Source organism: Salvelinus namaycush, chromosome 9 (assembly GCF_016432855.1).
Source record: "Salvelinus namaycush isolate Seneca chromosome 9, SaNama_1.0, whole genome shotgun sequence".
Taxonomy (NCBI): domain Eukaryota; kingdom Metazoa; phylum Chordata; class Actinopteri; order Salmoniformes; family Salmonidae; genus Salvelinus; species Salvelinus namaycush.
In genome coordinates, this window is record NC_052315.1 from 49,094,838 (window position 1) to 49,107,243 (window position 12,406).

At 40.1% G+C, this 12,406-nt stretch overlaps 1 protein-coding gene across 1 annotated transcript in view; it reads left to right on the forward strand.

The window, feature by feature from the left end:
• The first annotated feature begins 2,412 nt into the window (after positions 1-2,412).
• kitlga (kit ligand a) overlaps positions 2,413-12,406 on the forward strand; it is a 59,802-nt gene continuing 49,808 nt past the window's right edge. The window contains exon 1 of the mRNA XM_039001592.1: positions 2,413-2,644. Within this exon, the coding sequence (XP_038857520.1) occupies positions 2,630-2,644 (15 nt within the window). The 5' untranslated portion in view covers positions 2,413-2,629. The remainder of the gene's footprint in view (positions 2,645-12,406) is intronic.

A 12,406-nucleotide genomic window follows, 5' to 3' on the forward strand; every position in this document is an offset into this window, starting at 1 on the left:
AAAGGCTTTACGGCGAAAGCACACTTTGCGATTATGTTAGGTCAGCGCCTAGCCACAGAAAACCATTTTCCTACCAAGGAGAGGTGTCACAAAAGTCAGAAATAGAGTTAAAATGAATCACTTACCTTTGATGATCTTCATCTGATGGCACTCCCATCTTAGACAGCAATTGTTCGTTTTGTTCGATACAGTCCATCATTTATGTCCAAATACCTCCTTTTTGTTCACGCATTTAGTCCAGTAATCCGAAATGCACAAGGCGCGAGCACAAAGTCTAGACGAAAAGTCAAAGTTCTGTTACAGTTTGTAGAAACATGTCAAACGATGTATAGAATCAATTTTTTAGGATGTTTTTATCATAAATCTTCAATAATATTCCAACCGGACAATTCCTTTGTCTTTAGAAATGAAAAGGAACGGAGCTCGTGCTCACGGCCGCATGCGTGACTAAACTGAAGGCGTTCAACCAGACCCCTGGTTCAAACAGCTCTTATTCGCTCCCCTTTTCATAGTAGAGGCCTGAAACAAGGTTCTAAAGACTGTTGACATCCAGTGGAAGCCTTAGGAAGTGCAATCTGACCCCATAGACACAGTATATTGGATAGGAAATCACTTGTGAAAATAAAAACCTCAGATTTCCCACTTCCTGGTTGGATTTTTCTCAGGTTTTCGCCTGCCATATGAGTTCTGTTATACTCACAGACATCATTCAAACCGTTTTAGAAACGTCAGAGTGTTTTCTGTCCAAATCTACTAATAATATGCATATCCTAGCCTCTGGGCCTGAGTAGCAGGCAGTTTACTCTGGGCACGCTTTTCATCCGGATGTGAAAATACTGCCCCCTACACCAGTGAGGTTAACAAGAAATTTGTGGAGTGGTTGAAAAACAAGTTTTAATGACTCCAACCTAAGTGTATGTAAACTTCCAATTTCAACTGTATATACAAACAAATTCTAGTTTACAGTGACGGCCTATCGAACCCACAACCTTGGCTTTGCAAGTACCATGCTTTACCAACTGAGCCACATAGGACCTTTGCTTTATTATCACATGGTACCCTAGATGATAACTACACCAAATTTCCCACAGAACAAGGCGACCCATTGGAAAAGGTTCATAGAGTCATCATAAAATCAGTCACAGCAGCCTATTTTCCAGTTGGCCTCCATTAATTTCAGTGTGGAGGAACTGAATTGATTTTTCAATGCAATAAAGGAATAAATATTGGTTTAATAAGGCCAACATAGGCTGAAAATCTGTGTTACTGTGGGGAAAATACTAAAAGATGGTGCAGAGATGTGAGTTATACGTATTTAGCTAAATATTACCAGAGTGTCTGCTAAATTACTAAAATGTAATGATGGTAGTAAGGTATGAGGTTAAGACGGGCTTAGGAGATCTTATACGTTTTGTTCTATGAGATAATATCAGTCATTTAACATGACCTTCATGAATTATGAAGCCTCTATGTGCTTTTTTAAAATACATAAATGCATAACAATTTACAAAATGTGACGTTAGCTGATGAAGATGATCTCATTGAACAAAACGTATAACATTTACCAAATAAGTTGTTTCTGGGAATATTCTTTTTTTTACTCCAAAAATGCAATTTATTATGCCATAGGCTGTTGAACGAACCATGGCGGAGTTAAGGTTGCAAAAATATGGCATTACACTTTCTCTCTATAGCTGAGACAGGGAACTGTCTGGATGTAGTGGCACCCCCTGGTGGCCTTGACTCAGGGTGGGGGTCACCCCCCACCCTTCCTTGGGTTGCCCCAGCCCATGCAGGGAGCTGGCTGAATGTGTGGTGCCCCCTGGTGGCCATGGGCGAGGGTTAGCACCCCTCCGGGGGTTGCCTCCCCCTCACTGGGCCCTCTCCCCTCATCTCCTTGGGGCAGGGAGCTGGCTGGATGAAGTAGCGCCTCCTGGTGGACGCAGGTGGGGGTCAAAAATGACATTTACATCATTTAGCAGACGCTCTTATCCAGAGCGACTTACAAATTTACCTTTTTATTTAACTAGGCAAGTCAGTTAAGAACAAATTCTTATTTTCAATGACGGCCTAGGAACAGTGGGTTAACTGCCTGTTCAGGGGCAGAACGACAGATTAGTACCTTGTCAGCTCGGGGATTTGAACTTGCAACCTTTCGGTTACTAGTCCAACGCTCTAACCACTAGGCTACCCTGCCGCCCCATGACCATAACAAGCATTTGAAGAAAGCAAGTGAAAAATGAAAATTACAAGTGTTAATGCATGTTCCTGCTAATACGATTTGAACCTTTTGGCTTTCCATATAGTAGAGCAGCAGACGGGCGGGAACGGTTCCTGTGGGCGGCACTTGAAGCGCGCATAAAAGGTGTTGCCCTGTAAAAAAAAGCCATCAACTCACAATGGTATCGCAGTCCACTTTCATGCGCACGCTATGATGTGTGCATTTGGATACCATACAACAGAGCTTATTGCAGCAGTTTTATGCGGTTTAATCTTTTTTTCCCTGTTTGGATACTACTGACTGGGGCATTGGATATGTGCACACGGGATGATGAAAACCCCTTTCCTCCCCGCAGAAGTAAGATAAAATAGGGTTTCGAATACATTGGATTTACTCCTCTCGTTCCATATGAAGAAGTCAAAAGTAAGTTAACATCGGAACTGAACATTTTCTTACTCACTTTCTTGTTATAGGCTGTCTTATTTGCATGTCCTTTTACGCCTGGTGCGGTGCGCGTATTCGAGTGGCAGGTGAGAAAACGAAAGGTGTGAATTGGCCTATTTCTGTCCATAGATTTTGAGAAGTATGCATCATTATGACATTATATGACATTGACATGAAGCCCGTTCCTTTAGTGGTCAGCGTCTTTGGAAACGTTTGTTAAGTTAAGCACCTCACTCCCCATTTTTCCAATACGGCCAAACAGAATATGCCAACGGTAATTATGTTTGGGTGTCCGAACCGATCAGGCACCTAATCATCCTAGATTTTCTCATATATCGTATCACAGTAACACACGAATGACATTTAGTGGCCTATTTGCCTGCACATATCCCATGATGTGTGCAATGAGTGCGCCCCTGTTGAATTGTGTGCAATAATGTACAATCTTTTCGCGCGTAGGGCCTAATCGTTTTCCTTTCATGAAGTCACTAGTTTGTGGTTTAAGGTTAAATAATAAGCAGTGATTAACATACTGTAAGTTCATGTCAGTACATGTACAGTATTTTGATGTGCCATGCGCTATGCCTATTGGTTTTTGGTTTGGGGGTATTGAAATGAAAGTGTAATACAGGCTATTGGTTTTGGCACACTGCATTAGGAAAGTATTCAGACCCCTTGACTTTTTCCACATTTTGTTACGTTACAGCCTTATTCTAAAATTGATTAAATTACTTGTTTTACTCAATCTACACACAATACCCAATAATGACAAAGAGAAAACAGATTTTTTGAATTTTTAGCAAATTTATAAAACAAAAAAATTATAAAAGAAAGTACCTTATTTACATAAGTATTCAGACCCTTTGCTATGAGACTCGAAATTGAGCTCAGGTCAATTCTGTTTCCATTGATCATCCTTGAGATGTTTCTGTATCTTGATTGGAGTCCACCTGTGGTAAATTCAATTGACTGGACATGATTTGGAAAGGCACACCTGTCTATATAAGGTCCCACAGTTGACAATGCATGTCAGAGCAAAAACCAAGCCATGAGGTCAAAGGAATGGTCTGTAGGGTACCGTAACATTTCTGCCGCATTGAAGGTCCCCCAAGAACAGGGAGGCCTCCATCATTCTTAAATGGATTAAGTTTTAAACCACCAAGACTCTTCCTAGAGCGGGCTGCATGGCCAAACTGAGCAATCGGGTGAGAAGGGCCTTGGTCAGGGAGGTGACCAAGAACCCAATGGTTACTCTGACAGAGCTCCAGCGTTCCTCTGTGGAGATGGGAGAACCTTCCAGAAGGGCAACAATCTCTGCAGCACTCCACCAATCAGGCCTTTATGGTAGAGTGGCCAGACGGAACACACTCCTCAGTAAAGGGCACATGCCAGCCCACTTGGAGTTTACCGAAAAGGCACCTAAAGGACTCTCAGACCATGAGAAACAAGATTCTCTTGCCTGATGAAACCAAGATTGAACTCTTTGGCCAGGCTTGAACCTGATGCACCACATCCAACCTGCCAGAGCTTGAGAGGATCTGCACAGAAGAATAGGAGAAACTCCCCAAATACAGTTTGTAGTGTCATACCAAAGAAGAATAGAGGCTGTAATCCCTGCCAGAGGTGCTTCAACAAAGTAAAGGGTCTGAATACTTATGTAAATGTGATATTTCCAGTTTTTTTATATATACATTTGCTAAAGTTTCTAAACCTGTTTTTGCTTTGTCATTATGGGGTGTTATGTGTAGATTGATGGGAAGAAAAATAAAACTATTTAATCAATGTTAAAATAAGGCTGTAATGTAATTTTGTTGGGGGAAAAGTCAAGGGGTCTGAATTCTTTCCAAATGTCATCTTTAGCAATGTCATTTTTACATCAATGATGTGGAAAATTGTTGTACTTCAGTATTCTACACAGCCTCTCAACATCCTGTTTTTGAATAGCCTAACAATATTCAGGTCGTTTATTTATGTAGGCCTACAGTGGGGTCTGAAATTATTGACACCCTTGATAGAGATAATAAAATAATGACCATATAAATAATTCAAATCCTGAGGTGCTCGAATTGGGAAATTATTTTCTACTAATACATTTGCTTCAGAGGGATTTTGTTTAACAAATAATAAAAAATTCTCAAAGGTAGGGGTCAAAATTGACACCCCTAAAGATAAGTTATCAATGAAATAGTGAAGTTTAGTATTTGGTCCCATATTCCTAGCACACAATGACAAAATCAAACTTGTGACTATATAGACTTGCTGGATGCATTTCCAGTTAATTTTGGTTGCGTTTCAGATTATTTTGTGCCCAATAGAAATGAATGGTCAATAATGTATTGTCATTTTGGAGTCACTTTTTTATTATAATTAAGAATACAATCTGTTTCTAAACACTTCTACATTAGTGAAACAACATCTCTTTCTCTGAGCAATTGTATAAAATAATATAATTTACCCTTTTTATTTGCATACAACACAGCTCAGCATTTGAATAATACATTTTATACAGTCATTATTGCTCATCTTTATCAATGGTGTCAATCATTTCGGACCCCACTGGGTATAGGCTTATGTATGGCAATGTATGTATTATGTGTGTAATGTACAGTCTCTTTTTTTGTAATTTCAACAGTGAAACAATAGAGTAAAATACTGTTATTAATGTTTTAAAACATTAATGCTGTAGATTGCACTGCATTATGGGTCAAATTTGGAAAAATACTGTTATTAACTTTAATTGGAAGCCAGCTGTAACAATTACTCTAAAGCACTTTCTTCACAGTAATAGTTTATGCCTACTATAGATTAAAATGATCCGTTTCAGGTGCCAACCTCATGCTGTCGAGTGAGACACATGAAGCTCAGACTATTTAAAAAAGAAAAAATCTTCTTGAAGCGTCTGTGGTCGAAAAATATTTTAGGCAGCTGCTGGGTGGGTACCTTGACTTGTTTATACGTATCTTTATTGAATTGAATTACTGCATGTTTTCTTAGCTTAGCTAGCTAGCTTAAGTTGACACATGCCATTTTGGTCTGCTCTAAATTGCTCATAAATATCTTGCTGTGTGACCGAGAAAAGCATCACCTCCTAAATGATAATGAACCAGTATGTTTTCACCATTACTACAGAGAAATGGCATGGTTCGAGCAGTTCAAAAGATTTGACCCATATTACTGGCACAACGTTTTTTGAGAGGCTTGACGGGCCACATTTTGCACATAAACCGTGGGCTGTACTCTAAAGCCGCTGCGAATGACCGGTGCACCAGTGTGTATCGAGGTGCCTGCCGACCTAAGGTGCACTGGGCAGCAGTAGCCTGTCATCGTGTCACTGGCGGTAGCTAGTAACATGGACTCCAAAATTCCATGTAATGTTACAGTATTAGTAAACCTATTCACTTTATCATTAGTATGTAAACATTTGGTGGAAAAGAAAGGAAAATGTGAGTCTGGTAAATAATCTGTGGGATTGCGTAGGCTACAGAAATGTTTTATTAGTTAGAAAGGGTTTGAAGTATGTGTATCTAGCTGTCGATTTTGTTCAATGACTCCATTGATTTCATAAACTACCCTATATTGGATATATGCTGTAAATTCGAATCAACCCAAGATGATGAACCCTGAAGATGGGACAAAGTGCATGAAAAGGTGGCCCAGAACAGCAGGCTTTTTCTCAACCCCTACATTGCCCCATTGTTCCAAAAGATTACTGAGTTTGAATGAAGGCCTTTAGCGAGGTAAGTACGCACACAACACCAGTTTGATATGTCCCTTGTCACCTGTGTTTTTGCCCCACAGATTAACTGCCCTGGTGCTCTGCCTCTCATTATATTCTTCATTTTTCTATACTTGTCCTAATTAAGGGTGAGAAGAACTAACAAATCAGAACTGAGGATGATTGTTTGAGCCCCATGAGGAACACCTGATGCTGCGCTGAGTTCTCTCCTGGATGCCCAAACTATCACGTTGTGTGTTTCAACTCCTCGGAACCCCCTTACCCCTAGTAGTTGCCCCTGATCATAGATCTAGGATGGTACCCAATCCCAATTTTTAACTCCATCTCCCTTTCTCTCTTCGTCTCTCGCACAGGCTCACAATATTGTTTTTAGATTAGTGTTGCTCTTATTTGGTTACATGCGTTAACTGTAACTTCTGTTGTCAATTATGTTCACTTGTTTATGTTACCAATATGAATAAATGTATTTTATGTTCAAATGTATTGTTTTTCTTACTTTTAGATTTGAGAGGAAATGTCACTGTAAATTTACAGCATTATCCTAGCATGAGAGTTGCTAGATTAACTGTAATTTTGCTTCACAGCAGAGATGCTATAATATATTTCACAGTACTATTTTCCTTACTGTAAAACATTACAGCGTCCATGTAAATTTACAGCAGGGATGCTGTATGTTTTTACAGTAAGGAAAATAGTACTGTGAAATATACTACATCTCTGCTGTAAAACAAAATTACAGTATTAGGCAGGCAACTCTGGTGCCAGGATAATGCAGTAGCTTTACAGGGAAAGTTTTTACAGTGTGTTTCTAAGACAATTTTCTGCTCTGGGACATTAAAGTTGATCCTACCATATCAAGTTTTAATGTCACATGCACAAGTACAGCCTTTTTTTACAAACTCAAAACCCAACAATGCAATATTCAATGTATTACAACAAAAAAACATGAGAAATATGAAATGCACAATTAAGTAAGCATACTAAATACAGGAAATATTAAAGTCAGTTCCAATAGCATATTTACATGTGCATGGATACTGGAGTGATGTAGATATGTATAGGGGTAGGGTGACTAAGCAACAGAATATAAGATAAACAGAGTAGCAGCAGCTTGCATGTGAGTGGGTGTGTAGAGTCAGTATAAATGTGTGAGTGAGCAAATTATGGAGTGTTTGTGTGTGTGTTAGAGTGACGTGTGTAAATACTTGAATAAAAGGTCAAAGATACCAGGTAAATTTGGTCCATGTAGCTATTTTGTTAGCTATTTATCAGTTGTATTGCCTGCGAATAGAAGCTGTTCAGGAGCCTGTTGGTGTCAGACTTGATGTACCGGTACCTCTTGCCGTGCGTCAGCAGAGAAAATTGTCTAAAATAGTCTATTTCCGGGCCTTCTTTTCACACCACCTGTTAGAGGTCCTGGATTCATGGTGTCATCAGCAAACTTGATAATGGTGTTGGAGTCGCGCGTGGCCACACAGTCGTGAGTACAGGAGGGCACTGAGCCAACACCCCTGTTGGGTACTTGTGTTAAGGGTCAGCGTGATGGAGGTGGTGTTGCCTACCCTCACCACCTGGGGTCGGCCTGTCAAAGTCCAGGATCCAGTTGCAGACCCAGAGTCCTTATATCCAGACTTGGTATATGAGCCTAACTGAAATCAGGTGTTTCTCACTTTCACCATAGCCTACAATGTGAACTTTACTGTAGCCTAATCTTTTAGTCAGTAAAACTTTTTTTGTCTGATTCAGTTAGTGTAATTGAACTTCTCACATTCCTGTTTCTTATTCGCACAGCAACTGACAAATACATTATGCACGCTGTGAAACTTTGCACCCTTTGGTCGGCCAATGATGTACAGTCTATCCAGTGTTCTCAATAACTTGTCTGGTTAAATTAAAGTATTATATAAATCCTGATAATTCATATTAACGCAAATATTCTGCCTGTTCCATGTTGTGTGGAAGCCCTTATTGGCAATGTCCTGCTAAAACGGGTTATACCAATCTAGAGTACTCTATCGCTATCGTTTGGAACAAAACTTTATTGACTCCAATGAGCCACTCATACTTTTGACATATGTATGGTACCTCACAGAAAAGAGGAAACATTCCCCTCTTTCATTTCCCTCTTGCTTGTTTTTTATCATGTCAACTACAGTAATAACATATTTTTTTAAATCTCATTGTGCAATAGTCTGCAACTGCTGCTGAAAAATAAATAGCTGTAAAAGTATAATACGATACAGGATGTGTGAAATGTTTGGCTATCAAGAGAATAATGTGTGAGGCGAGGTGCGTGACATTGAGCATTTCTAAAAAGCAATGCACATCGACAGATATAAGCTACACATACTGTACCTCCTAGGTTGTGTTTTATGTCTGCTATTAAACATATCCATGGCCGCCTTCCACAAAGGTCCCAAATGCCTCAGTAGTCAAGGTTTCCAAGACCATAATAAGGCTGGGTATATCGGTTCACTTTAATGCTCTTAACCCCCATTTATAGTCTTGACAGCAGACCGGGGGGGCTCCAAGGTCTCCTTAGAAGTTAGGGACCCAGGGCACCTGTGGAGACACCGGGGTGTGCAGAGAGGGGTCACACGCCGACAGCCCTGTTTGTATCTCTGCTTTACGGTGTGCCCCCTGTGGAGAGCCGAGCACATTTAGGAAGAGTTAGTGATCCAGCGGAGGGGGTCAACGAGGCTATGAATTGAGTGAGATTTTCCCCTCAGATGCCCTTTTCCCCTCAGGTATACAACCTTTCGGTGGGGTAGAGACTGCGGAAGATGACACTACCCCATGCCGCAATTTGGTCAACCTTCAAGGGGAAGCTTTTTTTGTTGTTGGTCTGTCATAATTTACCAGGCAACATTTCAGAGGGCTAAGCATCTGGAAAGTGTTAGGAGCAAGCCACAAAACAAGGCCTGAGTGAAAGAAAGTGGTTAAACCTCTTATGGCTGCAAGCCCGAGGTCGGTACACCTATGACAACATCCCCCACCCCCCCCACACTGATTAGCATCGCTAGCATAGCGTCACAATTAAATAGTAGCATCTAAATATCATTAAATCACAAGTCCAAGACACCAAATGAAAGATACAGATCTTGTGAATAAAGCCACCATTTCAGATTTTTAAAATGTTTTACAGGGAAGACAAAATATGTAAATCTATTAGCTAACCACGTTAGCAAAAGACACCATTTTTCTTTGTCCACCATTTTTTCTCTCCACCAGTAGCTATCACCAATTCGGCCAAATAAAGATATTGATAGCCACTAACCAAGAAAAAACCTCATCAGATGACAGTCTGATAACATATTTATTGTATAGGATAGGTTTTGTTAGAAAAATGTGCATATTTCAGGTATAAATCATAGTTTACAATTGCACCCACCATCACAACTCGACTAGAATAAATACACAGAGCAACGTGTATTACCTAATTACTAATCATAAAACATTTCTTAAAAATACACAGCTCACAGCAATGGAAAGACACAGATCTTGTGAATTCAGACAATATTTCAGATGTTCTAAGTGTTTTACAGCGAAAACACAATAAATCGTTATATTAGCATACCACATGTGCAAACGTTACCAGAGCATTGATTCTAGCCAAAGAGAGCGATAACGTAATCATCGCCAAAATATATTAATTTTTTCACTAACCTTCTCAGAATTCTTCCGATGACACTCCTGTAACATCATATTACAACATACATATAGAGTTTGTTCGAAAATGTGCATATTTAGCCACAAAAAAACGTGGTTATACAATGACAAAACTAGCAAAACTAGCCTGAAAATGTCGGGCGCCATATTTGACAGTGATCTTGTCTCATGATTAACTATTCATAAACTTGACTAAAAAAATATAAGTTGGACAGCTATCGAAAGACAAATTAGTTCTTAATGCAATCGCTGAATTACATTTCTAAAATTATCCTTACTGTGCAATACAGGGTTCGCCAAGCGAAGCTATACCAAAGAAAATGGCGGAATATGCGTTTAAAATTTTTCGACAGAACAACGATTTATCATCTTAAATATTTCTTACTATGAGTTGATCTTCCATCAGAATCTTGGGCAATGTATCCTTTCTTGGGTCTAATCTTCTTTTGGTCGAAAGATGTCCTCTTGTCCGTCGAAATGCCCACTAACGTTCGACCGGTACTGGAAACGTGCCCGGCGCTTCAAAGTGCATCACCAAGAATTGCCTCAAAATCGCACTAAACGGATATAAATTGCTATAAAACGGTTTAAATTAACTACCTTATGATGTCTTTAACACCTATAACGAGTAAAAACATGACCGGCGAAATATTACTGGCTAAACCCAAGCTTGGAAAGAGAGCAGGTCCAACGTACATCGTGCGTCAGGCGCAGCAGGAAAAGAACGGTACATCCGGTCTTTGGCGTTTTATACAGGCCCTGATTGCGCAATCGACTCCATTCAAATTGTCACCTCTTACTGACATCTAGAGGAAGGCGTAGGCAGTGTTTGTAGCATCATAGCCTTCACAGGGACTTATGAACTGACCTGGGAGCAGGGGCCAAGATTTCTGAAATCTCACTCCATATCAGGAAAAGTGCTGTAGAATGAGTTCTGTTCCACTCAGAGACATAATTCAAACGGCTATAGAAACTAGAGAGTGTTTTCTATCCAATAATAACAATAATATGCATATTGTACGAGCAAGAATTGAGTACGAGGCCGTTTGAAATGGGCACCTTAAACAGAGCTACTCAATACTGCCCCTGCAGCCATAAAAAGTTAAACTAAACAGTCCAGGTGATTTTTACATGATTGCCAGTAAAATGGAATGCTGCTGAGGCTGTCTGCATCCCAAATTACACCATATTCCCCATAGGGGGAAAGAAGTGCACTATGAAGGGAATAGGGTGCTATGTCTCCTGAACTCTAGACTCCACATGCCTGAGAATGCTAGTAAAATGGGTCAGACTGGATGATCTGTAAGCAGCTTAGGTATGCTAAATCAACCTGTGTCCCTGCTGAGACTATCAGCATTATTGTCAGTCATGACTTTTTACCATACATTCTACCCACAGACTGGTATTAGAGAGGCATATCACGATCGAGGAACTCTTCGACCAGACTTGAAATACTTGTGAAGCACCGGCACTGAGTGAAATATTTGTTGTCCCTTTGGCCTAAAGCAAAACAAAAGCCTGACTGACCAGCAGCATATTTGTAGGAGCCTGTAATGCTCTGCCAAATACAGGGGATAGGCTCTAACAATCGCCTGTAGGGCTATACCGTTGAAGTCGAAAGTTTACACACACCTTAGCCAAATACATTTAAACTCAGTTTTTCACAATTCCTGACGTTTAATCCTAGTAAAAATCCCTGTTTTAGGTCAGTTAGGATCACCACTTTATTTTAAGAATGTGAAATGTCAGAATAATAGAAGTTTACATACACTCAATTAGTATTTGGTAGCATTTATGGACATGATTAGATAAGTATTCACCCCCCTGAGTCAATAAAGCAAAAGGGCCCGGGGGTGGGGGGGTGGGTACAGCTAAGGGCTGTTCTTAAGCACGACGCAAAGCGGAGTGCCTGGATACAGCCCTTAGCCGTGGTATATTGGCCATATACCACATACCCCCGAGGTGCCTTGTTGCTATTATAAACGGGTTACCAATGTAATTTGAGCAGTAAAAATTCATATTTTGTCATACCCATGGTATACTGTCTGAGATACCACGACTTTCTTCCAATCAGCATTCAGGGCTCGAACCACCCAGTTTATAATACATGTTAGAAACACATTTGACAGCGATTACAGCTGTAAGTCTCATAAGAGCTTTGCACATTTCATTATTTTCAAATATTGGTAAGCAACTTCAGTGTAGATTTGGCCCTGTGTTTTAAGTTATTGTCCTGCAGAAAGGTGAATTCCTCTCCCAGTGTATGGTGTAAAGCAAACAGAAGCAGGTTTTCCTCTAGAATTTTGCCTGTGCTAGCTCCATCCCACATTTTTTCA